Raw genomic sequence first — 26,682 nt, 5'->3', positions numbered from 1 at the left:
CACCAGGGGCACAGGGACACCCAGGGCAGGGCACATACCGGGGGTCACCTAGGGACAGCAGGGACCACCAGGAGCACAGGGGGTCCTGTGGAGACTGCAAAGGCTGGAGGACACTTGGGGACATCGGTGCCGGCGGTGACACGGGGATCGCCGGTGAGCTGTAACGCCCGGGGCATAGGAAGCTCAGAGGAGCCCCGGGGACACGGGGAGCCCAGAGGGGACACGGGGAGCCCAGAAGAGCCCTGGGGACACGGGAAGCGGGGAGCCCAGAGGAGCCCTGGGGACACGGGGACCAGCGGCGCCCTGGGGACATGGGAAGCCCTGAGGAGACACGGGGAGCCCAGAGGAGCCCTGGGGACACGGGGAGCCCAGAGGGCACACGGGGACCGACGGTGACACCCGGGCCCCTCCGGCCCCGCCCCGTGCCGGCGCAGGGAGGAGGTGCTCCAGCTCGGCGCTCTCTGATTGGCCGGACGCTCCTGATTGACATGGGCGCCTGACCGGCGGGGCGGGCGCTTTGCGACGGCGGCGCTTGACGGCGGTGGCGGCGGCGGGTGCGGGTCCGGGCGGGGGCGGCCATGCTGCTCACCGTGTTCTGCCTGCGCCGCGACCGCTCCGAGATCACCTTCAACCTGCAGGTGGATGCCGACTTCGAGCTGCAGAACTTCCGCGCCCTTTGCGAGCTGGAGTCCGGCATCCCGGCGGCCGAGAGCCAGGTCAGGGCCTGCCCCCGCCCCGAGCGCCGGGGAGGGCCCCGCCGGTGTCCCCGGGCTGGGAGCGGCCGTGCCCCTCTCCCTCAGGGTCGGGGTCTCCCGGGCTGGGAGCGGCCGGGTCCATCCGGGATCCGCCCCGGCCATCCGGAGTTTGGGGTTGTTTGGGGCGGTGGGTCCCTCCCCTCGCGGACCTTTGGGGTTTGGGGACAAACAAACCTCGCTTTTCCCTCAAAATCCGCTCGGGAGAGGGCTCCGAGCCCCCGGTGCCTGAGGGGGGCCCCTCCGCGAAAGGCTCGGTCCGCGCCCGCCGCGCAGCTGAAGGAGAGAAGATAATGTGGGTTTGTTTTGGTTTGGTTTATGTTGAGGTTTCGGAGGAATTTGAGGCTTCAACGGGGCAGGAATTGGAGCGAGGGGAACAGGAGTGAGCCCGCGGGGGAGGTGGGGGCCCGGGGTATCCTCAAACCCCGGGAAACGGGGCTGAAATGTTCGGGAAAGGGTTTATTTATCCCATCGAACCCCTGCCCGGTCTGGGGCGGAAAGGGCACATTGAGTCTTTTCCTCCCTTTTTTCCACACAGGTGTGGGGACCGAGCAGGCACGTCCGTGTGGTTTTCCCAGCAAATTCCCCCTGCAGCCCGGATCCAGGGCTCGCTCGTGTGCCAGAACTCGGGGGAGGCAGCGTGTGGGGGCGGCTCTGGGCCATCTGTCTGGGCTTTGCTCATGTTTTGGGTTCAGTCCCGGGTGTTTGGCCCTTCCTCCCCGCTTGTCCTGGGCAGGGCGGTGTCGGCTCCTTCTCGCGGCGCCGGCCGTGCCTGGCAGAGTTTGTGGAGTTTGGTGGTGGTGGCTTTTGCTTCCCGAGCCTTTTCCCAGTCTAAATTAACAAAGTGTTTTTCCAGCCAAGCCAAGATTAGTCAGCGCTGGAAGAGCTGGTGCCGGGGCAGCCCTGGGGTTGTGCTGTCCCTCACCCAGCAGGTTTTTGACGTTTGGCTTTGCCTCTGCCTTGGGAGAGTCTCGTTTTCTGGAATGGAAGGTTGGTGGTGACAGGGAAACAGTCTCAGAGCAGGGGCAGGAAATCCAGGAAGGGTGGATTCTCTTTTAGGAAAAAAAACTCTTGATTTTGGGCAGGTGTAAAGGGAGAACCCACCTCACACAAAGGTTCCCAGCAACCCTCCTGTGGCTGTCACACCAGTGAGCTCCCAGGTCTGGGGACAACCCCTGCATGGGGAGCTCTGCTGTGGCTTTGACATCCCCAGGCATGAACTGGAGCATAAACTCCTCGCTGTCACCTTTGTCCCTTGTGTCATGGTGACCTGCAGCCCCGGGTCTGGTTTAGGCTAACAAGGGGTCACTTCTCTGTGTATTTTTGGCCAGGAGTTCCCTTGTTTGAGTTTTTCCAGCCCAGCTGACCCATGTGGGGTTTGGGTGCTGCCAGCCCCAGGCGAGGGGAGCTGCGCTGCGCTTTTGTAGCCACCTCTGCTTCCTTCTGCTCATCCATCTGCCAGCCGTGCATCATCCTGAGCCGCGTCGTGCCGTGCTTGCCAGGCTGGTATTTGTCACTCCTCTCTCCTCTCATCCTGCCTGGTGTTTGTGAGGTGTTTTGAGGACCTTCAGTGGGGAGAACACGTTGGACATCAGGAGGAATTTCTTCATGTGAGGAGGGTGGTCAGGCCTTGGCAGGGGCTGCCCAGGGAGTTTGAAATGCCCATCCCTGGAGGTGTCCAAGGAAAGCCTGGACATGTGGGGATTGCACCTCCATGATCTTAGAGGGCTTCTCCAGCCTCAGTGATTCTATGAGAAACTTAAAAAGATACGAGTTATCAGAGAAGCAGCTCCTTGTGTGGAAGGATTTTGCACTGTTAAATCACAAATAGGCGGTTTTACATTTACCAAACTTGGCTGTTTTCTGACCTTTTTCCTCAGCCAAGGTAAATGTTGCATTGAAGGCACTGTGTTGGCACGAGAGAGGATGAATTTCATTGTAAGGGTCCTGCAGGATGGAGTAAAGCACTCAGTTTGTGGAGGAGGGTTAATGGAGCCTTGTTCTCCGCTGGTTTGGGCAGTGAATTCCGAGTGCTGCAGTTTGGGGTGGGGCGGGGAGCTGTGAGGTGTCCAAGGGACGCTGTGGGCACAGGTCTGAGATAACAGAGGTAGCTGCTGGTGGCTGTGGTGATAAGAGGAGCTGGGCGAGGTGAGTGGAAATAATCTGACTTTCCAGTCTCCTCCACACAGCAAGGCCGTGGCTTTGTGGGAGAGGGGACAGGAGGCTCTCAGCAGAGCCACACTCTTCATTCCTTCTCCTCATTTATTTTCTCTGTATGCCCCCCATCTGTGCTCAGGAATATTTGATGGGCCCAGGAGTTGCCTTGATGGATGGCTGCAGGTGGTGTCCAGCACTCCTGCCTGGGGTTCCCTGCTCCACAGGAAGGTTCTGCCCCCTGGCATTGTGCACATTGAATCCATTGGTGCCTGTATCCCTGTCTGAGTCACCTCCAGAAAAACCCGTGTCTGGTGCCACCAACCAGACAATCAAAAGGCAGCAAAATCCAATCAGTTTGTTTTAAGACTGGGGCAGAATGGGTCAGGAGTGGATTAATCTGTGCTGCTAATGGACGTGGCGGGTGCCAGGCGCTTAATTCATTGTCTGGGATGTAAGGCTGAACGCTCATAAATCCAATCCCAGCAAGATGACAGAGGTAAAGCCTCACTTAAACTGATTAACCGGTCTCTTGCAGAGTGTGTGTGCAGGGAATGTGCCATTTCAGATTTGGGTGTGCAGCTGGGATTTATGACACGCTGGCTGTGCTGCTGCCTCGGGCCGGTAACGTGAGAGGCTGTGCCGGGCCTGCCAGCACCAGCTGACCTCGGTGGTGCCTCTGGGCTGTGGGGTGGAGGCCACTCACTTTCAAACCACTGAGAGGGACCTGGGTGTGAGGCAGCGCTGAGGCTGCACGCTCTGCTGGAGGGGAGGAGGCAGGAAGCTCCTGCCTGCTTCCATCGTGTGTGTTTCCCCAAATCTCTGATTGCTGCACCACGAGGTTCTGGTCATTTGTGTTCCTCCTGCCTTGCCTTGCCTTGCACTGCTGATGGGTCTCCACTGCTGAATGCCACAGAGAGAGTGTGTAAGATGTTGGAGTTGCTGTTGTGTCAGCCAGACCTGAAGACAGGTAGTGATTGGGTTTTTGGAACTGCTCCCTGATAGCATCAGGCAGAGCTGCAGCCCATCCCTGCCAGCACTGCCAAAGCTGCTCCCACGTGGCTCAGCCAGCCCCAACCTGTGGCAAACGTGTTGTTGCTGAACTGGCCTTTTCCAGCCTCAGACTGAGGTTTGGCTAAACAAGGTGGTATTTGTGAAATTTGATCGTGTGCCTGAGGGGTTTAGGCCAAGTTCTCCATGCTCTGGGCTGCTGCCAGGGCAGGAGGTGCTGGGCTGATCTTCTGGTCTCGCTGTGCTCCAGTGACAGCACAGAAACCTTCGTGTTGCCAGATGCCATTTCTGGGAACTTCTCTTCCAGTTTTATGTTACATTTTGGGCTTTCCCACAACTTAGGGCTTCTGTAGGTATTACAGGTCTGATGTTCATGGAAATGTTCCTTGGGGATTATTCACCTTTATCTCAGTGTTTTTATGTTTAGTCTATGGAGCCCTTGTTAAAGCAGGTTATCAAAGTAGAAATGGATGTGACTTTGTGTTTTATAGTCACAAGAAGTTGATTCCCTGCATGGACTGATGGCAGTGTGGGGAGCAGAGCTTTGAGTGCTCTGGGTCTGGAGAGTTGCATCACTGGGGGGAGCTGGAAAGCACAGAGCTAATGAATAAGGTCCCTGTAAAACTGGTTATTCTGGGGAGCTGTGTTGTGGCAAGAGGCAGAACGATGGATGTTGGGCTGGATCTACCTGGCTTGGTGCTGCTGGCATGTCTGCAGTTGTGCAGGGTCAGTGGGTGCTGACTTGGGGCAGGGAACGCTGCAGAAAATGCCTGTGGCTTGTAATCCTGGAGTTTGGGAATGTGGACAGACAGTCCTGGTCAAGACTTGCTTCCCTCTAATGATCTTGGCCTCTGATAGTGGAGACCAGCCCTTCTCCACGGTGCCACAGCTGGATTTTGGCAAGCCCAAGCCCGTGTTGTCCAGGCAGGAACGTGCCTGAGGCCAGGCCTGTGAGGACATCACGCCTTCCCTTCTGAAGCTTGAGATGAATCCGCAGGATTTATTGGAATAGTTTTTTTTCTTCTCCTATAACAAAATAACATCTTGTTTTTGTTTTAACTTCTTCCCTGCCTGGTGCTCTCCTGGCACAGATCGTTTATGCCGAGCGGCCGCTGACCGACAACAACCGCTCCTTGGCCTCCTATGGCTTGAAGGACGGCGACGTGGTGATCCTGCGCCACAAGGAGACGGTGGAGCCACGGCCCTCCATGCGCTTCCCAGGTGAGACAGCTCCGTGCCAGCTCTGCCTGGGCCTCTGGGGTTCATCAGCACTACCTGGCACTGGCAGAGTCCTTTAGCACAGAGGCTGAGGGGGGAGCGTGGCTGGGGTGAGGCAGTGGGGATTGTAAATGACCCAGAGGGCTTCTGATGCAGTGTTTTATTCTGAGGAAGGCAGCACCATTTTGCTGTTCCTCTGGAGTGAAACAGTGTGGAGGCATTGAGGAGGTGACTGTTTCAGATCAGGCTTGTTAAAGATGTATGAGTTTCCTACAGCCACTGGTTCCCTTCCTGCTGGATTTGATGGCTCAGACCCAGACTCTATGGATGTGTGTCCTGAACCTGTCCTGTGGCAGATTCCCTGAGAAGCCACATCTTGCCAAACCCCGTGGTTTAATCATGTGTGCATGCCAAAAGCTCCTCCGGGAATGCCTGAGTGGAGCCTCTGTCCTGCCTTCCACAGCTGCTCCTAGCAAATCCCCAACATAAAATATCCCTAGGAAAGGTGCCACAGGCTGAGAAGGGCGTGGGAGCATTGCTAAGGTCCTCATCCTGCCTCAGCTGGAGGATGGGTACCTGCAATGCAGGTCTGCAGGAGTGTTACTACTTTTTTTTCCCCCTGCTTTTTTTTAACCCAAGAGCCTCTGAAGTGCCTCAGAGCCACTGGGTTTAGCCCTGTAGTCCCTCCATGAGGAATTCACGTTTGTGAAGCAGGGAATAACCAGTCAGCAAGTGCATTTCAGGGGATTAGAAATGGGGCAGACAGATGAGACCAGTTACATAAATGAGCCAGCGTTGCTAACCCAGTAACCCGGGGACGTGGCTGCTGCTCAGGAAACCTGCTCTGGTGCAGCATTGAGGGCAGCTCTTCCTTCCCGTGCTTTTCCCAGCAGAACTGCAACACGAAGCACCAACATTGTGCCCTTCTTTTCAGGTCTGCCCAGGATCGATTTCAGCAGCATCGCCGTTCCCGGGACATCCTCGCAGCAGCCTCCGCCCCCGGCGCAGCGGCCGCGCCCCTCGCCCCCGGACGCGCCCTCGTTCCCTCAGGGCCTGGACAACCCGGCCCTGCTGCGGGAGATGCTGCTGGCCAACCCCCACGAGCTGTCCCTGCTCAAGGAGCGCAACCCGCCCCTGGCCGAGGCCTTGCTCAGCGGGGACCTCGGTGAGCCGGGCTTGGGGCTGGGCGGGGTCAGCTCCCATCAGGGGCAGCACCCGAGCTGCATTCCTTGATAAAAGGTGCAGATGAGAGCTGCCAGGTGGGAGCACTCAAGGCAGAGGTCCTCCATTTCTGCGTGTATTTCTCCTGCTTGGCATTTTTAATATCCTCTTTAATATCTCCTACTCAGAAATATCAGAGGCACAGACAGTTTGGATGTCTGTGAACACAAGTGACTCAGCTCCTGATTTTTACACTAAGATACTCCTTACTGCACATTTTCCAATAAAGGTGGTGTGTTTGCTGCAGCCCAGCTGGGACTTAGCAGAGAACAGCACACTCCTAACCCAGCTCTGTACATAGTGACTTTGTGCTGTGGAAGTGAATTGCAGAAAGGGAGAGGGAAAAGAGCAAGGAAATTGTGTAGGAACTTTCTCAATAGAAACAGTCATAAATGTGTACGTTTCTGTTAATCTTGGAAGTGTCTGTGTGTTTTGGGCACAGTTGAAACCTTGTCCTGTGCTTCTTCTGTAGCTGATGTTGGTCCCTTGTTCTCCCTGTGGTGAAAGATTTGAACCCTGGTGTCCTTTAGGTGTGAAAAGAGAGGAGTTTTGGGCTGCAGTAGATGAGCTCCTGAACCTCTGCAGGATGTTTAGTTGGGACATAAATCCTGTTGAGTGTGGAGAAATAAATGAAGAGAAGGAGCTTCTAGCAGGAGATTTTATCCACTCTCAGGGTTAAATCTGAGTGATTTCTCTGTTAGAGGAAACCAGAGAGGAACTTCCATGTTGTCAGCCTGTTCTGTTTTTAACTCTGCCTTTAGTTCATATCAGAACTGAAGCTTTCTTTGCACTCTCAGGCTTTTTTGTGCATCTTGCTGGGAGTTTTTCCCATCACCTTAAGCAGGGGTGCTGCTCTTGGCACAGGAAACCAGATGTTAAGCCCAAGACACCCAGAACTGGCTCCTCTGCTGCTCTGCCTGATCTGTGGACATCAAGCTTTGACCCAGTTGTGCATTTTCAGTCCCAAATTGCCGCATTGGGCTGTCAGAAGGAAGTGGTTTGGGCTGGTTTTCCCTTGCTGTGCTGCACTGCTGCTGCTGGCAGTGTTTGGGCACAGCTCCAGCTTGGATTCCCAAATATCTGCAGAGATCCGTGCCCTGTGGCTGTGCTGGATGAAGGCAGTGCTGTACAGAACCCTGATTTCAAAAATCCAACAGTCAAATATACCCAACACCTCCCTGAGCACAAACAGCCTTTGAGCCAGAGCTGCTGCCAGGGCTGCCAAGGCCTTTTGGGGACGTACATGATCCTATTCAAATAGTAAAACATGGCCAGAGGCCATCTGGAAAGTGGGAATCTAAAAACTGGTGTTAAAATGTGCATTTAGACCTGGCTAACACTTCCTGGTAGGCATTCAGCTTTAGGGATTATAATCTCTGGTTTTGCCATGTTCCTTGAGTTTTAAAGGAGTTTTATCATTAGCCTTTGTGTATTTTTTTAAATTTTTTTCTCTATAAAAGTGTATGTGCCAGGAAATTGAGTTTGATTGTGCAGTGTTTGGGTAGGAACATGAGGAGAGGGAGCTCTGTCCAGTTGCTTTTCATCTCGGCAGGTTCCCAAGTTTGCCACTGATCCTCTGAGGTCCTTCCACACTGCCCTCAGAGGGAGCTTTTTCCTGTGTGCTGCTGAGTCTGTTCCTCAGCTGGCATCAAAAGAAGCGTTTGCTGTGCCAGAATTTGATTTGCAAGAGTAATTTCCAGTCAAAAGCATTTCTTTATCTCCCTGTTCCTGCAGAGAAATTCACCAGGGTGTTGCTGGAGCAACAGCAGGACCGGGCCCGGCGTGAGCAGGAGAGGATCCGGCTCTATTCCGCCGACCCCTTTGATCTCGAGGCACAGGCCAAGATAGAAGAAGACATAAGGTAACAAACCAAAGGCTTGTAGGCATTGGGGTCCTCTCTGGGGAGAAAAAACTGCTCTGTGCTTCCATCCATGGTGTTTTTTCCTCAGAGAAGGCAGAATCTAAGCACATTCCTTGTACCAAGGAGTTTGTGTGCAGGGCAATGCTCTGGGCCACCTTTGCATGTGGGAAGGGTGGGATTTGGGAACATGGAGGTGCATCCCATCCTTGAGATGTGTCCCACTGAGATCAGAGTGTTGTTCCCTGTGAGAGTAGGAAGGCCCTGGCAAAGGCTGCCCAGAGAAGCTGTGGCTGCCCCATCCCTGGAAGTGTTCAGGGCTAGACATGGCTTGGAGCAACCTGGGATAGTGGAAGGTGTCCCTGCCATGGCAGGGGGTTGCACTGGGTGGGCTTTAAGGTTTCTGCCAGCCCAAACCATTCTGGGACTGTGTGATACGAGGTGACAGCACTGTTATCTGTGCTGTGTCTGTGTGTGTGATGTCTTGGAGCTGCCGGAGCTGCTTCACTGGAGCACTTGTGGAGAGCACATCTCTTGAGGCCTGGGGCATGTTTTGAGCCCAAGAGCTGGGCTGGTGCTGTCTCCCCAGCTGAGCTCTGCACAGCAACAGGGCATTGTTCCTCCCAGCTGCCCTCGAGATTTGCTTTTGCATCCTGCTAATTGTTCCATGTCTGGCTAATTCACTGATGAGAGGCTCTGCAGAAATGCATCCTGCTCATCACTCGCTCCCTCTTGCTGCCTTCCAGATGTAATTGTGTTGGGCTGAGGCTTGATTTCTTCAGCTGAGTGCTAAATCCTGGAGTTGGTTCATGGCTGGTGGTTTTCCCCTGATAACAAAGTGTCTGTCTGCCACAGACCCATTGTTGGGCAGGACCAGAATTCACTGGTGGTAGGAGTGCTCTCACATTACAACTGACAAGGTGTTGGTGCCAGAAAAACACCCAGAAATGCAGAAAATAGATATTTGTAGGTAGTGAAACATTGCTCAGAGGCACAGGAATGCTTCCCTTCTTCCTTAGATGAGGGACAGATAAAGGGGTTGTGCCCAAGGTTCTGCAGCTGTTTGGGCTGAGCCATCCCCAGATTTCACACCCCATCAGTGAAAAATGAAATGGCATCAGAATTGAAGCCTTTTCCCCTTTTTTGGGGAGACAGAGCAGTTTTGGATGCAGTCACTACAGATGCCCATCACTTGCAAGATTATCCTTGAGCTGTGAGGGATTTCTTGAAGAGCATTTTTTCTGTTGGCTTGAATTTGCACCAAGGACTGGTGCTTATGGTGGTGTTCTTTCTGCTATTTTGCTTACCTCCCTCCTTTCCTATGCCTGGAAAAGGAAAGATACCAGGGAAACCTGAGGATTTGAATGTTCAGCTGCTGTGTGGGATTCCAGTGATGTAGCTATTGGCAACACCTCCGTGTACCCTCAGCATGACTAATGAATCCACAGGTTTTTTCTCTGAGTTCTCCAGGTTAACATGGACGTGGGGTTCCTGTTGGCAACACAAGGCTGTCAGGTGTGAGTTAGGCAGGGGTTGGAGGGGGCAATGGCTGCTGGGGAGTGACTCACTGTCTCTGGACTCAGCTGAGATCATTCCTGGCAATCTTCAGCTCCCAGGTCTGTGTTTCACTAAGGAAGCAGTGGTTTGAATGTGTATTTGTAAGGTGAGCAGCAGCAGGTGGGATTTCCAGGTCTGTCTGTGAATCACAGGGATGTTACAAGGACTGGTTGACAGAAATTTTGGTCTCTCTCTCTTCTCCACAAAATTCAGGCAACAAAACATTGAAGAGAACATGACGATAGCGATGGAAGAGGCACCCGAGAGCTTTGGGCAGGTGGTGATGCTCTACATCAACTGCAAAGTCAATGGACACCCTGTGAAAGCCTTTGTGGACTCAGGTGCTTTCTCCACACTCTCTATAACTGAGGGCAACAGTAAACATTCCAGTAGTTTTCCCAAAATATCCTACAATAAAGCACTGCATGACAAGAATTTGGAGCACTTTACTGAACCCTGAGCACAGCCTGAGTGAGCAGAGCAGATTGTTGGGAGAAGCAGTGTGGGAACACCCTGGATTAGGGCTCCTGGGAGAGTTTCTGGGACTTCCATGCCTGGAAGGTCTCTGCCATGTGTGTGTGTCTTATCTCATTTTACAGGCAGGGAGATTTCACACACCTTTAACATGGTAGTTCACATCCTGCGAGGAGAAGTTCCTGGGGTTGTTCCATCCCTACAGTAATGGTCAGTGCTGACCTGTGTGGGCAGCCAGGTCAGCACAGTTGGTTCACAGGAAGCCTTTATGCCCTGGGGCAGGTGGGTTAGTTTCCCAGCCACTGAGTGCCAGATCTTAAGCTCTTCTAGGAGAAAATACAAGTTTGTGCTGAGCCATCAGGATTTAACACCAGTTCTGTTGCTGGCAGGTGCCCAGATGACCATCATGAGCCAAGCCTGTGCTGAAAGGTGCAACATCATGAGGCTGGTGGATCGGCGGTGGGCTGGCATTGCTAAGGGTGTGGGGACACAGAAAATCATTGGCAGAGTGCACTTAGGTAAGTCCTGGCATTTTTGGGGCAGCTTTAGCAGGGGTTTGACTGCATTTCCTGCACTCTTAGCACTGAGGATTGGTGCTGTCATTGCTAGGAGCTCCTGCAGAGTAAAATCAAAGTGCATCTGCAATGTGTTTGTTTGTTTTGGGCACAGAATTCTGTCTCATTTAATGCTGTAACACTTGGGGGTGAGGGAGTCCCAGCTCCTGCACACACAGGACATGTTCTCTGGGGGCAAAACCCGAGGTGAATGTGAAACACCACAACCTTCCCTGTTTCAGGTGGCCCTGCTGGGCAGGGTGAGCTGCTCAGGAAGGGTTCCCACACAGTGCAGTGTTTGCTGTTCCTTTGGAAAGAAAAGCCTCTGTGCTCTTGTGCAGCCTTTCTGCATGGAGGACACTGCCCTTACTACCAAAAAATCGATTCTGTTTGCTGTTGCTGCTACTTAGACTTGTGCTCTAATGAACTGTTTGCAGCCCTCAAGCTTGGAGGGTCAGAGAAGCAGGACAGGAGGTTCTCAGGCACATCAGCTTTTAAAATAATTCCTCTGGGACCATGGCAGGCCTGGCAGTCCTGGGGCTTGCACAGGGCCACACTTTCTGTGACCAAAAGGGTGCATCAGAGTGCTGGTTTCAGATTCTCCCAGACCTTTCCCTTACCAAGTGGAAGAACAGAAATCAGATTGTTGTGCTGTAGTGGGAACTTCTGTGCCTTGTGTTTCAGCTCAGGTGCAGATCGAAGGGGATTTCCTGGCGTGCTCCTTCTCAATCCTTGAAGAGCAGCCCATGGACATGCTCCTAGGACTGGATATGCTTAAGAGGCATCAGGTATCAAAACCTCTTTTGAAACAGTTACCTGGCTCTTGCAGGTTTAGTGAGAAGTGCAACAAAAGGACAGGAGGTTCTCAGGCACATCTAAAATTTGTGAATTCATCTAAAGTTTGTGCGTGCCTGCCCTGTGAATTCATAGGATTTTCCTGGGGAGAGTTGATGGTGGATTATCTTCCAGCCTGGAAGCACATCCATCATGGACAGCTCTAGGGTGTCTGGCTGCTGCCTGGAGCTTTTTGCTCTGATCAAAGATGCCCAGAGCTTTCCAACAGAATGATTTATGACAAATTGAGCCAGACAGGGCCCTTTGCTTAGAGCTGATACTCCTGGCCCACCCTTACCTGCTGCGAGCCGTTCCGTTGGACACGGATTGCCTGACCTCACATCTCCCTTTACCCCGGGAGCCACCTGGCTCTCTGCAGGCCCTGACGTGTGGATGCTCTCTTGCAGTGCTCCATTGATCTCAAGAAGAACGTGCTGGTGATTGGCACCACGGGCTCTCAGACCTCCTTCCTGCCCGAGGGGGAGCTGCCCGAGTGCGCGCGGCTGGCGTACGGCGCGGGGCGCGACGACGTGCGGCCCGAGGACATCGCCGACCAGGAGCTCGCTGAGGCAATACAGAAATCCGTAGAGGAAGCAGGTACCAGCAGGAGCTCGCTTGAAGCAGGAATCTGTGCATTTCTTTCTGCTGCATGTCAGGATGTCTGTGAGCTGTTCCCCTTCCGGCTCCTGGGAGCAGCAGCAGCCAGTAAAGGGTGGAGAGAAGGGGTTTTATTCTTGCTTGTGGCCTCTGAGTGCACTTCTCTCTTCCTTTCTGGGCTGCAGAACCTGCATGGAGGCATTCAGGGCTGTTAGCTGTTTATTTGGTGCTCTCCCTGCAGCTTCCCACCTGCTCTGGTTTCCTGGCCTTCAAGCTGTGGAGGTTAATGGTTCTCTGTGACTGGGATCACATTGTAGTGCCCAGCAGGGACATGGCTCAGCTGTGCTGCTGCTGCAGCTTTGGGGAGGCTCCCAAAACCCTGCTCTTATTGGCTGCACCACGTAAAAATAGAGCAGCTGTAGCAGTGACAAAAGTTCATGACAATTTTTAGAATTCGCACTATTTCAGCATTTTTCCCTGCAATGGTGCTTGTGCCCTTGGAGGGGGAATTGCCTCCTTGCAGTTGCTCAGTAGTTCAAAAGCTGAATTCACATCCTCAGCCTTAAATATGACCTGCAAAGAGAACTTTCACCCTCCTGCAGTTCTGTTCCCAGTGTCCCTAGAATCCAAATGCTGCACAGATGGCCACGTTGTGCTTTGGTGGCTGCAAAATTGAGCAAAGTGATTTTATTTTCAGCCAGATAGCTGAAAGCTGAACTATGAGCCAAAACCAGTCTGAAACTCAAATTTTCAGTTCAACTCTTCCCTTAGTTCAGCTTTTAGCTGAAGGGGAAATTCATTATTTTTTCCCTACTGTTCCAGAGAAGCTGTGAATACCTCAGGGTATATTCCTTAAGCCTTTTCCAAAACTTTTAAAGATAACATTTTATATCCAAGAGTTCTCTAGAGACCTTTGAATTTTACTGCTCATTTTTCCTCTGAAAGAACACAGTAAATTCTCCTTCCTACACACATGTAGAACTCTTTGCTGGGTCAGGTTTAGGCTGATCAAGTTGATTTCAACATTTTGCTTGCTAATATTTTAAGACTCTGGTGTGCCCATATTTAAAATTGAAATGAGAGAAAAAGATTTAACCATATATTATATTTATATTAGATACTAAAGTTTATATATATTTAACTATATATATATATGTATATATTATGTATCTATATATTTATATATCTAGTTGAAATGCACTGAAATTTTTCTTTAACACCTCCCAGTTACTGTTTCACAACCCAAAGAGTAAGCAGTTAGTTATAAATAACAAGAAGTTGATTACATTAAGGGAAGCACAGGACTGCACTTATTGCTCCCTTTGGCCCATTTTCTTCCATCCTAAGAATATAAGTTTTCCAGAAATGTAAAAAAAACTCAGAAGGAACGTCTGGCTTTAATGAATCAGTAAGAAATAGTTTAAATGTGTGACTTTTCTAGCCAAATTTGAATGTTTATTAACTGAAGTTGCAGCCAGCAGAGAGAAACACAAACATGAGTTTGACCTTGTTATGGGGTTTTGATGTTGCTAAAGGTCAGGCTCAGGAGCTTGGGCTTTGTCTGTTCCCACAGCCTGGAAGGTGTAAATATCAGTTCTTTCCTGTGAAAACTTGGAACCTGGGTTAGCTTTCAGAATATATTTCCACTTTGGATGAGGCTTTGCAGATATTATGGTTGGTTAAATTTAGTTCTCAGTTGAAAGAGAACTAAATAACAAGCAAACCTCAGCCCAAACTATGAGTCTTTATAATAAAAGCATTTTAGACAAGTTTTTTAAACAGGAAAGTGCCTGAAATTACTTAAATCCAAGCTGCTTATGTACAACATATGGTTCTAAGGACCATGAGGCTTTGTTCAGCACTCAGACACTTTGTGTTGATGCTGAGCCCTAGAGGAATGTAAAAGATTTATGGGAATAGGAAATCCATTCTGTGTGTTCACTTAGTGCCCATAGAACACTGAGGCACTGATCTAAAGTGGCTCTTGTTCAGATTGACTGTGACAGCCCTGACAGTTCTAGACACAGTGCTAGCCTCTGGCCCATGGGCTTTTGTTGGCTGTATCCTAAAATGTCAGCACATTCCTTTTTTCTCTCTTCCAAAACTTGAGTTGCTGCTAGGTGGTACCAAGAGAACCAAGAAAGGAAAAAAGAGAAAACGGAAGAAGGACAGAAAGAGAAAGTGATGCAGTTCCAAAGAAGCTCAGCTCCCCACAACACGTGTGTTCTTTTATAACTGGAGCAATTTTTGCTGCCTTCCAGGAGATGGTACAACACCAATGGCTGCCTGCACATGGAGGCTATTAAAGTGCTTGTTTGAATGCACCTGGATTATCCTTGAGCTTTCTTTAATCCCCTGAAGTCCACTTTAGAGAGCCTCATGATTTCTGTCAGCTGCTTTGCTGATGGTTCAGCATTTATGGAAGGCAGCTGAGGTGGTGGTGGGGTTCACTGAGATCCAGGACCTCCACATCCCTATTTACCTCTGAGGGCTTGATGCTCTTTTGTGCCAATTTCCCACCACTGGGGAACTCAGTGATCATGGAGGATTTACAAACCTGGCAGCAAAACTGGAGCTGTTTTGCTGAGGAGGAATTGTAGCCAGGCAGCTCATCCCACACACACCTTTTCATCCAGGCAGCCTTAGTCCAAGTCAGTGCCACCACAAACAGCTCAGGCTGTTCTGGGTACAGAGAGGAATTTATCCCTGATGGTGCACTTTGTGGGGAAGAGTTTGTTCCTGGTTTTAGCTGGATCAATATCCCTGGTGGGGCTGGGACTATTACATCTACCCCAGGAGAAGGATGACACTTAATGGAAAACCAGCTCCTGCTGCTACCTCAATGCAAATCCCTGATGTGTCTGATCATACCCTAATTAGTGATCCAGCAGGTCAAAAGACAGTTCTGCTTCCTCCCTGAAGGGTTGGTTTGGAGCAGAGACATGAATGTAATCATTCCACATAGAAACAGAAAGGATCCCTCTGGTTTTCATGCATACCCTCTGTCACAAAGCTCTTTGCCACCCTTAGGAAAGATGAGCAGTGGGGTGGTGTCACAGCAGGGGCTGCACTGGTTTTAGTTAACAGAGAATAAAAGGAACAGAGAACAGAAGGCTGAGGACAGGCAGGTTTCTGTTGTGTTGTGGAATTTAAAGGGATTTTGGCTGGAGGTGTAGGCATGACAAGCTGTGCCTCAGTACTCCTGTAAAGAGAGACTCCAGGCAAACCAGTGGTGTGTTTAGGACCACTGAGTTTGGGAAGGGAAAGGGCAGCAAATCTCAGAGCCTGGGTATGTGATCTGTGGGGCCAGGACAGGCCCTCCTGCAAAGGTTGTGTGAGTGATTGAACGAGTGCTGGAGCGCTGATACATCAGTGATATCAGACTGTCAGCAAGATAAGGTCACTTAATCTCCCCTGATAACCACAGCCAGTGTTCAGTGCTTCTGATAGAGATCTACAGTTCATCTGCTCTCTGTGAGGACAAGGAAACAGTAAGCTGAGCTTGATTTTTGGGTGTTTCTCCTTTGCTTTGCTCTTCCCAGCTTTGGGCAGCAGTTCTTTTGGGGGATTTCTTTCCCCCCACAATCTGTACACTTCCCTTTTGCAGCCAGCTGGTGTTTGGACACCTTCTCTTGGGTGTGATGGCACTGCTGGGAACACAACCCAAGAACTTTGTTGCCATCTCAGTTCCCATATCTCTGAAATGTGTCTCCTGAGTATCTCCAGCCAAAGGCAGAATAAACAAGTACAGCATGAGACACATTGTTATATTGTGTAGAGTTTACCAAGTGTCTGGTATCACCCACTGACTGCTCTGTGCCATAGCCAGTACAGAACAGCCTTTAAATTGTGCTCTGGCAGTGCCAAATTTGCCAGGCAGAACCTTTCTGGGAGGCAGGAGCTCCTGCAGCTCCGTGCTGTTGTGCCAGACAGTCAGGAGGGAGCTGTGCAGGACTGTAACCATGCATGGTGTGTGCTCTGAATGCTAACACGAGTTTGGTGTGTTTGTTTCCTAATCCAAACAGAACGTCGGAAGCCTTGATGCATGTAGTGTGTGTTTACTGCAGCTGGAGTGGGCCACAGACCAGGTATTTAGAGCCACCCATTCCAGTTTGTGCTGCCATGGTGCTTCTGCTGTGTCCTGACTGCTCCTTTCCTTCTGTCTTCCATAGAGAATAGTGACAAAGAAACTACCTCACTGGAAATGCCCTCATTACCAGCTTCTGATGGGTTTCAAAATCCAGTCCAGTCTTCAGGACTAAATTCCAAGATCTCTAATCCCACAAATCAGTTACTTGATCGTTCTGTCTCTGCCCCTGCTTCAATTTGCTCATCCGAATCCAGCCTTGCAGAGCCCATTGATCCTAGAGCCGTCAAGACTTCTGACTCTTCACCTGAACACCAGATAACCCCAGGAAAAGAACCTGCTCTGGAATTACAGCATCATTCCAATAGCTCTTCCTTGGCAAATAATGACCCCTCTCTGCACACCGGAGATGGAACCTGCTCCAATCCAGCTTGCCTTTCACAGAAGACACTCAAAGAAACATTTAGTGCTGACATTTTAAAGGAATGTAACAAAGAACAAGATCGTGGTCAGGAACATCCTCTGGAAGTGACAAAAGTCCATTTGGATGATGCTGCTGCCAAGCACAAGCAGGATAAAGATGTCTATCTGTCTTCAAAGCAGGAGCTTCCCATAGACCATCAGATGTGCAAAGAGCCAGAAAAGGAACATCTTGAGGAGCAAACTGAGACAACTGACCCAGAACTTCCTTGCTGTGTTGGTGGGCTTGAGAAACCTGCTGTGGCTGAAGCCAAACAGCCAGAAAATCCTCCCATGGAAATGAGAGATGAACTGGAGAGAGCAGGTCTTTCCTGTGTGAAAGGGAGTATCCACCTGTCAGCCTCCTGTAGCCATGTGCACATGGAAGCCTCCATGGAAATAGATGCAGTGGAGCACGCTGCAGCTGAAACACAGAGCTCAGCAAAGCAGCAGACTGAGAACAGACATATTTCCAGCCTGAACTCAGAGGCCCTCTCCATGGAGGTGGAGTTGCTCAAGTCTCCGTCCTCCTTGAGTGATCCCCTTCCCACCAGTGATGTCCTGCAGTCTAAAAGCACCAGTGAAATTCCTGCAGAGTATCACAAGTCAGCTAATTTGGCAGCAGACAGCTCCTCCCCCTCCAGCACCCCAGAGCTGGACATGGATGCAGGAAGACCTTCAGAAGAGCAATGTTTCCCTCTAGCATCAGCCTTGAAAGAGCTTCACAAACTCTTGGTTATCAGTCGGAAAGGAGAATGCAAGATCCTTGCCTCGGAAGAAGTCTCCCAGCTGGAAACGGTTCAGAGAGAGCCAGCAGTGCAGCAGAAGGGACTTGCTGAAGGTGAGCAGATAGGCTTGGATCCAGCCAGCCAGGAGCAGAGCTGTTCCTTCCCTGAGATGAGGTCTGAGGGTGGAGAAGCAGAGGGGAGCCAGCCCTGTGATTGTGGCAGAGAGCACATCAGCACTGGGCCTGTCAGTGCTGGGCAGCCTGTGCCTGGGGCAGGAGCTTTAGAGAGAGAGAAGGGTTCAGGTAAGAGCGATGTGGGCGTGCTGAGTCCTGCAGCCACCCCTGGCCAGCAGCAGAGCCCAGAGCAGAGGGAGGTTTTGGCAGGAGATTCTCAGAGTGCACCCAGTCCAGCTTTGGAGCAGAGCACGCCTGGTTCCTCCACACCTGCTGCGGGTGAAGGAGCACCAGAGGATACTCAGGGCCTGTTCACAGGAGCACCTGGGAGAAGTGGCAGTGCTGCTCCTGCAGGTCCATGGCTGCTGGGTGGGAGTGAGGAACCACTGCTGAGCCCCCCAGCTGCCTACACCAGACTGACTGAAGCAGGGGCTTCTTCACCCCCTGCTTTCCCTGTGGCTGATGTCGACCGGATCCTTGGTGCTGGTTTTACCCCACAGGAGGCTCTCCAGGCCCTGGAACAAGCAGGTGGAAATGCAGATCTTGCTCTTCTCATTTTGCTAGCCAAGAGCATCGTTGTTCCCACGTAACTGTGGAAGAGGGAGCTGACTGGGGGATCTTTTCTTCTACAGGAGTATCTCAATTACACACCACAATGGACGAGCAGAATGTTGAGCCAGATTTTTTTAATTATTTGCAGCCAAAGTAACACATCTCTTCTGTTTCACTTGTTAGATTTGGGCTTTGAAAGGAAAGAAAACGTCCTTGCATTGTGTGGACACGATAGCTTTTAATCATGCATACTGGATTAAAACTACTAGTTTTATTTAAATGTACAATTTTAGAATAACCTCCAATGCTACAAATAAAAAGCAGCAGCCACTGTGCTCACTGCCCTGTCAGGCACAAAGCAGTTTGTGATGGGAATTGGCCACACGTGCACAGGAGGGGAGGTGCACACTGGGTCCAGTGTGGACTCTGGATGTGTTGTAGCTCCTTGGAACCCAACGTCCAGCTGTTGAGATTATTCTGGAAGCTACTAAAGGTGTGTAAATGCTTCTGGATCTGTAAGGCTTTTGCCAGAGGAGTGAGGGGTTTTTTGGGAGCGTGGGTTTTCGTGTGTGCATGGGGAAGGCTGATGCTTATTTTTGCCAAACCCTTTTATGCTTGATTTTGAGTTGGACTCAATGATTCTTGTGTGTCCCTTCCAACTCAGAATATTCTGTGATGCTCTTGGGCCAGTGTGTTCCAGTTTACAACATGGGGATAGAAGAAGGGAAGGGATAAAATTTGGTGCTACCAAAACTTATAAGATACATTTTAACTTATTTGGAGATGTGCTGGTATTAATTGTAAGGGGGAGGGAGGGGGGGAAGGAGTATTTACATTTTTTTCTAGCCTTGCCCACATCATGTTTTTCCTCATGCAAAAAGAACAAGCTCAACCAGTTTAAGGCTAAACCTTAATGGTGAATTTGTTTAACAAACCAGCTGTGTGTTACGGCTCTAAATCTCCCTGTGCCCAGGGAGGAGTGAACTTCATCTCAGTGGCTCCACGCAGGGCTGTGATTGGAAGGAGGAGGAATCTGCTTTGCTGTGGTTTGTCTGGATGTCTGGGGTTGTTTGGCCTCGTGGCTGTGCATGCCTGGGGGTGCTGATCTGACTCTGACACCTCCTCCAGAGCGAGGGCTCCCCAGCAGGGGTCACAGAACAAATGCACTGATGTGGCCTCTGCGTTACAACCATCGTGGCCTTCTGGGATATCTCTGGTGAGTCACCTGAGCAGTGAGGCCTCACCGAGGCTGTGCTGTAGGAAGCCCTTTCCAGATGCTTTTTTGAGGGGGAAGAGCTCCTTTGTGATGCTCTGCAAAGCCCCAAAACTCTGTAAGGGCTGGGGAAGGGAAAGGAAGGCGTGGCTGAAACAAAATTTTAAGTAGGAGCTTTGATTCAGTCCCACTTGCAAATCTCAGAAGTGGCTTCGTGTTTGGTGTTTGTCTTGAACTTGACACGTTGAGCTAAACCTGGAGCAATGGCTCAGCAGCACCAGACACATTTTTGTTCATGGCTTCCATGTGGTCTTATGGTTGTCTCATGCCTGTGTCCTGGTGTTTGTGTTCCCTGTTGCTTGAGCAGGTCTCCTGTGTGTGTGCTGGGCTGTTTTTGTGCAGGTGGCATTTAAAAACACCGATTTGGTTTCATCTGTCACCTCCCAGGATTCAGTGCTGTCATTGAGTGCTGGTGTCAGATTTGCCTCAGACACTTGGGCAGCCAGGAGATCCTTTGGAGTAATAAAGGGCTTTAAGGCATTCTGCTGTCAAATGGAGCTTCTCCATGAGCTGGGACGGTACCATCCAGACCTGGAGCTCCCAGGCAGGTTTGGCTTACATCCCTCTGCTTGTGATGGCAGCAGCAGGCACTGCCCCATGAGGGAAGCAGTGCTTGGCTGTCTGGAGCAGCATCCAGTGATTCACTTGAGGCTCTGCTCAAAATGAGTTACTGGGGCCAGACTGCAGCTTTCTCATCTTCACCGGGCAGGTGGCAGAGTTACCCCTGCTGAAGGTTTGGTTTAATATTCTCCTTCCAATGAGCACCTCACATCAGCAGAAGCCCCTCTGTGAAGGGCAAGCTTGGGCTGGTACAGGAGTACAGTGTCAGCAGGTCTCCTTAGAAGCTTTAGGATCTATCAGAGCCATTCCTGTCTGCATCTGGTTCACCATCAGAAGCAGCAGCAATGAGGCTCCCAGATCCAGAGTGGCTTCAGATGGCTGAATCTGCTCCTGATTCACACTGCAGGGCTCGGTGAGGTGGCCCTGGGAGCAAAGGAACACAGGAGCCAGGGGCAGGTTGGCTCTCTTGGATGGGCGAGAGCTGAACCTGCACCCTTTGCCTGTGTGTGGATGTACTGCCAGCTGCTTGGAGCAGCACATGTTGGCTACTCAGTGTTGGCTACTCAGTGTTAGCCCCTTGTATCACTCTCTCTGTTTCAGAAGCCCTTGCTCAGCTGGCCCAAGTGGTGCTGCTCTGCACCAAGCTGGTGACAGGCTCTGCTGTCACGGCCACGCTGACTTAGGCTGCACATACAGAATTTATGCTATAAAAGCTTTAGAGCATCAGCCAATCTGCTTCAGTGCTCACTTTTATTCCTTGTCAAATATAAGTTTTGAATCCTGCCCTTCTGCCAAAGCTGTATGGAAGCATTTATCCATAGTGCTAGAATTCCATGGGTAACTCTCCCCAGACTGCTAGAAACAAACCCTGACCCCCAACTGATAAATATTTCTAAAACTCTTTTATCAAGTAGGTCCAAGCCTGGTGATTTAAATCTCTTCATTTCCAAGCATTGCTTTGAGTGAATGGCTATGTGCTGCTAAATTAGTGAATAATTTTTTTAGGAGCAAGATCTAGTATAACATTGGGGCAGTGGTGAGTACTTCAGGTTAAAATAAAATGTAACAGAATGTGTGCTTAGCCAACCCTGTCTGAAAGTTGTCTTTGTTTCAACGTGTGTCCTTTCTGCTTCATGCACACACACATCCTCTGTTCAGCCTCCAGCAGTCCCTCACTGCTCCCTGTGCTGACCTGGCCCTCAGAGTGGGAGTGTTTATAGGAGAGGAGGGATGACAGAGTGCTGTGGCTTATTGGCTACAGCAGGGCATAGAGGTGCCACCAGCAGCTCTGCAGGTTTCCAAGGAGCCAGGTATTCCAGCCTAAAATCAGGCACTTTGTTCTTTTCTCTTCCCCCTCCTCATTAACCACTGCTGCAGTGTCCTAAATTCACATCACTTAACAGAGGGATTTCACCATGGCAGTCCAGCTCTAGAGAGTAAAGCAGTGCTCTGAAGCTGCTTTTAAAGCTGCCAGCACCTGTGGGGACCCATGTGGGTCTGTAGAGCTTCTTTCTGGGTGTGCCCTGGAACCACTCCTGCTCTCTGAGATTTACTTTTTTCCTTAAAAATACTGAAGGAATTCACTTGGCCTCTTGGTGACTGCGTGTTTGTGTACACGAGGCCACAGGTGAACACAGGGGTGATGTTTAGTGGAATCCCAACATCTGGAAGTTTTCTGGGCATGGGTAATTCTGACAAGAGGAGGGAATATTCCTGATGACTGTTCCTGGCATGTTTACCTGCTGCAGGACAGAGCTGAGCTACGCTGTTACCGTGACAATCTCTGCCTCCTTGCTGTGTATGTTTAACTTTTCTATGTAGACACTTGGTCTCCAGGACTGTTAACCTTGTACGTCCTCCATGTTCCCCTCTTCTGTGTCTCCCTCTTGCTGTCTCCTCTCCTCAAAAGTAGCAATATTTAAGTGTACTTGCTGAATGCTCAACTTCAGATCAGTTTTCTGTAAAACTATGCCATTGATGAACAAAAGGAGGAGCAGGTCCTAGAGGTTTCTTCACCAGACTTGGACTTCCTGCCAAACAGCTCCCCAGAACTCTAACAGAAATTCAGAGGAGAAATCCAGAGGTGTTTCTGCCTGCCTCTCTCGGAAGTCAGCTTGGGAAACGAGGTCAGTTCCATGTCCATCATTCCCCTCTGAGCGCTCGAGATTTCTTCCTGCACTGTGTAGACGAGGCTTAGTCCGTGACCCGAGCGCAGTGGTTTGGGTCACACTTTGACTGATGCTTCAGAGTTTTACAGACTCACTTAGGGAACTTGAGGGAATCAATACTCAGGAATCCTAAAGCTGGTTGTGTTTTGTGTCATTGACTCTCGTGGGCTGAACACGCTGCAGCCTCGCAGGCGGCTGAAGAGAGGAGTGGGTGTGTCATCAATGGGATGTGGTTCTGCCCAAAGTAATACACACTTGATTCTTTTTTGATTTTTTTTAATATTGGGGGACTGTTTATCAACAAATTATGTGTAAAAAAAATTTGATATTTAAAAAAAAATGAATAAACACTTTATCATAATGTTGCTTGGTTGGTCTGTCTGTATTTCTGAGGTTGGCAGCTCTGCACTTAAATCCTTCAGTGCCTTTTTTCCCAAAGCCAGTGGATTTTCTGTAACATAAATGCTGCCATTTTGAACAGAACGAGTAGAAATCTGTGGGTAAAATTATTAAGATTGGGAGGGCCTGAGAACAGACTTGAGATATTCCTGTATTCCCTTTCTTTGGGGATGGGTTGTTGGGTCCTTCATGAAGGACTTGGAAAAGCATCAGAGTAAACACAAAACTTGGCCGTGGCACTGTCTGCTGGGAAAGTGAATGGGACACTCCTTGTCTCCTACCTGAATACCTCACTTCCAGCCCAGTTAGCAGATGGAAATTTATTTTTCTGGAGCTGGAAGCTAATTTCTTGGGACATTAAAAAAATTGGTATTTAAAGCCATGGAAAGCTCATTAGAGTTATAGTTAGAAATAGCTTTTTTGCAGTCCCATTCTCTTAAGTGTCACGTAGTAGAACAGGTTGTGGTAGAGAGGTATAGAGGATATTCCTCCTCTGAAACTTGGGGCATAGCCACTAACCCTAAGGTCCTCTCATGGTGGAGCAGTCTCTTTTTCAGACCTAGAAAAACTTCCACTTTTCCTTGTAACAGCACTGAGGTTTTGGCCATTTTAAATCCCTATAAACCAGAGCTGTGGGTGCTGGTGCCAGGTGAGGGACACAAACACAATGGGTTATGATTCAGTGACCGTGACAAACTGGGCAGTGGTTTCCTCCTCACATGTTCAGAGCTCTGCACGTGATGCTGGTGTCACTTAGAGCTAAGTGAGGTCATTATCATGCAAACAACATTTTGAATTCAGCTCTCAGGGTGGGAGAAGGGAAGGTTTGATGTGTGGGCTGCTACAGCCTCAACATACATTGGCCCAAGGGTTACTGTGATTTCTTCTGCTGGGAGGTGATTTAAGGATTGAATGCCCTGGTTCAAAACTACTTTGAGCAGTAGTTTGTTTGTTCTGCTTGATGAAGATGATTTTATTTTGGTAATGTGTAAAAATTATGATTAATGGCACAGTTGTGTTCATGTTTAGGGTTGTCCCAGTCTGAATTGGCCTGATGTCCTGAAGTTTAACAAGGTTGGGTTGTGGCTGTCCTGGATCCCTGGCAGTGTCCAAGGCCAGGCTGGACAGGGCTTGGAGCAGCCTGGGACAGTGGAAAATGTCCCTGCCCATGGCAGGGGTGGAATAGGATGAACTTTAAGGTCCCTCCACCCAAACCATTCTGGGATTCCATGAATGGGGGCATTGGCACCCTGAAATCTGCAGCCTTTATACAGCCCAGAGAGGGTCAGGCCCTGTGCAATAAATGTGCTCTCCAAGTTGGTGTTTTCCTTAGTTATAAAATGTGCACTCCAAGCTGGTGTTTTCCTTGGTTATAAATGTGCACGCCAAATTGGTGTTTTCCTTGGTTATCTTTTGTGGGCCTTTAGGAGTAGAGGTCTCCTAAAAACTTCCTGCAGAAGTTCCTGGAGTTTAACAATAACAGCTGGAGGTCCTTTGAGCAGTCACGTGGATGCAGCGGCTGCATTAAGAGCAGGAGTGGGATGCAGAGAGGTGAGTGTTCCTTCATGCAATTTCCTGCCTCACAGTAGATCAAGGAATGGTCAGCAGCAGGAACATGACTGAGCCATTGCTCAGGAATTCTGCAGTGCCTCCATCAGCCCTTGCCTGGCCCATGTCTGAGCACCTGCCTGGTGTGGCTTTGCCAAGGGAACACTTTTGGGGCCAGTTTGTCACCAGAATGGGATTAGGGAAATCCTGCTGGCCCACCTGGCTTTTGATTCACTGTGTCCTTACATTGATTATCTGCTGTGCCTCATTCCCTGGGGTAACTGGGGGTGCTGGGACCCCGGGAAGTGACCACTAGACTGTAACATAATTACCTGCAGCAACCACTTGTGCTAATTACAAGGTGCTGTGTGCTTGCCAGTAAAGCACTGAGTCAAACACAGGGATGTGAGTGGCTGGTGACTGAGATCCCTCCCAACAGCCACTGCCAAAGGAATGTCTGGTTCCCAGTCTCTGTTAACAAATGGAAATGGGAAGGAGTTTAAAACCAAACCACTTGTGGAAATGGAGGTGTGCTCACAGGGCTTACTCTTGACTTGCCCTTATAACCCAGCAGTTTCTTCCATGGTTTTCCTAATACTAATTTTTTCTTTCTTCCTGGAATCCATCCTGCAATTCCTGAAGTGTTTCTTGTGCCTCTTTAATTTCCCCCCAGATCACTGGCAGCATTACTGAGGTGCCCTGTGACTGCACTGCATGGGGTAGTATCTTGGGAGTATCCTGCACATAGCACACCTTGCTGCGGGGGGTGATTCCCCTCACTGACTCACTCTGTGCTTCCTCTCTCTCCATCTGTGACAAGCACCTGATGGCTGTGCTCCTTGGGGATCATGTTCTCCATGCCAACTTCAGGCTGTAAATATTGAGCAAAGAGTTAAAACTTGGGGAGAGGGTGGGAAGCAACCCGGGATGTAGTGGGAGTAGGATGGATCCTCCCAAGCTTTTCTAAATGCTGGGAGCAGGGAATTTTCCATGGAAATCCATAATTGTGTGGTGGGTGCTTTAAGGGATTATAACCAACTTGTTTTACTCAAAGTAAAACAGATACTGGAGGCATTCAAAACATTCAGGAAAACAGCAGGACACCAGGAAGTCTGTTCTACCATAGAATCCCAGAGTGGTTTGGGTTGGAAGGGACCTTAAAGCTCCCTCCAGCCCCCATGGGATTACACAGTGTAAATGCTGCACCTGGTGCCTCCAGAGCAAGGAGGAATGCAAATGGATGCACGTACCTGCTGGTGCTGTACAGCTTGTTTGCCTTATACTTTATGCTTTAAATCCTAAAATTCACCAGGAAAGCATAAACTGGTGTGTGGGATCTGTTGGGCTGCTTTACAAGCAGCTGACTTTAGTCTTTCCAGTGACTTGTTGGGGATCAGGCTTGGGTGTTTCAGCAGGAGAGAGTTACCTTCCTCCCCACATCCCAAGACAAGCTCTGATCCTTGGGATCCTCTTTAATGCAATGTTTCTGCATCTCCAGAGGCTGGTGGGGAGCTGGGAAAAGTTTTTTGGTTTGGCTCAGTTCTAATGCATGCACCTTCCCTTCCCTTCCCTTCCCTTCCCTTCCCTTCCCTTCCCTTCCCTTCCCTTCCCTTCCCTTCCCTTCCCTTCCCTTCCCAAACCTTCCCTTCCCAAACCTTCCCTTCCCAAACCTTCCCAAACCTTCCCAAACCTTCCCTTCCCTTTCCCCCATGGTTTCCAAAGCTGTTAAACTGGCTGGGCCATTCCTGGAGGGAAAGAGCAGGCTTGGCCTGGTGTGGTTTTTCCATCCAAGCCCTTGCTCAGCCCTTTCCTTCCCTGCCAGCAGGTTATTTATGAAGGAAGGGGTGGGAATGGCAGGGAATGTGCTCCTGGAAGCTGCTGGCTTTTACATTTTTTAATTGCTTTTACTTTCAGTTCCATTTTCAGTTACCATGGTCGGGTGATGCAGGCGCTAGGCCAGCCCCAAGTCACAACCCTTCACCTCAGCCTCAGGTTTTATTTGTAATTTTTCTTAAGCCTTTTCATCAACTCCTGTCTCTGTCCTGTCACGGCAAATGGAGCTTGTACTTGAGGTTTTTAGGAACTGTTCCCACCAATGGAGGGTTGGGCTGGAACAATGTGGCCCAGTTTTGGCTCCATGGTGCCACCAGCACAGGGACCCCAGCAAAGAGCTGGATCTCCCATTTCAGGGGGGGATTGCTGGGGCAGAACTGAAGGAAGCACTGCTGAAGCCTGAGGTGGTGGGGTGCCATATGGGATGCCATTTTTCCTTCACTATTGATCATTTCCTTTGAAGCCGGGACCCCAAAGTGCAGCAAAGCTGCAGGCTGGGCCCTGGCTTGGAGGGCTGTGTGGCTGGTGGGCACCTCATGTCCCCAAACCCACTGTGTGTCCACTCAATAGGCACCCAACAGCACTGTCCCCTCCTGTCCCCCTGGACTGTGAAGGAACCAACTCCCCTTATCCACCTCACATCCCTCCTTGCTGTGAAAGAACCAATGCCA

General features: G+C 50.3%; 1 protein-coding gene across 4 annotated transcripts; it reads left to right on the top strand.

Annotated features, from left to right (window-relative positions):
• The first annotated feature begins 578 nt into the window (after positions 1-578).
• Positions 579-19,013, top strand: DDI2 (DNA damage inducible 1 homolog 2). Of its 4 annotated transcripts, XM_058818705.1 has the most exons (10): positions 579-716; positions 5,009-5,138; positions 6,070-6,300; positions 8,091-8,217; positions 9,985-10,112; positions 10,635-10,763; positions 11,484-11,587; positions 12,041-12,230; positions 16,256-16,318; positions 16,403-16,640. In XM_058818705.1, the coding sequence occupies exons 1-9, from the start codon at positions 579-581 to the stop codon at positions 16,270-16,272; spliced, it is 1,194 nt and encodes a 397-aa protein (XP_058674688.1). In that variant the 3' UTR covers positions 16,273-16,318; positions 16,403-16,640. The 4 variants fall into 4 exon arrangements, with proteins under 4 accessions (XP_058674688.1, XP_058674684.1, XP_058674686.1 ...); XM_058818701.1 differs by lacking the exon at positions 16,256-16,318 and having other exon boundaries at positions 16,403-19,013; XM_058818703.1 differs by lacking the exons at positions 16,256-16,318; positions 16,403-16,640 and adding an exon at positions 14,341-14,517.
• Positions 19,014-26,682: the final 7,669 nt, after the last annotated feature.

This window comes from Ammospiza caudacuta, chromosome 22, assembly GCF_027887145.1.
Source record: "Ammospiza caudacuta isolate bAmmCau1 chromosome 22, bAmmCau1.pri, whole genome shotgun sequence".
NCBI classification, from domain to species: Eukaryota; Metazoa; Chordata; class Aves; order Passeriformes; family Passerellidae; genus Ammospiza; species Ammospiza caudacuta.
Note: the sequence above shows the minus strand (reverse complement) of the source record. Positions and strands in the feature narration are given on the sequence as shown.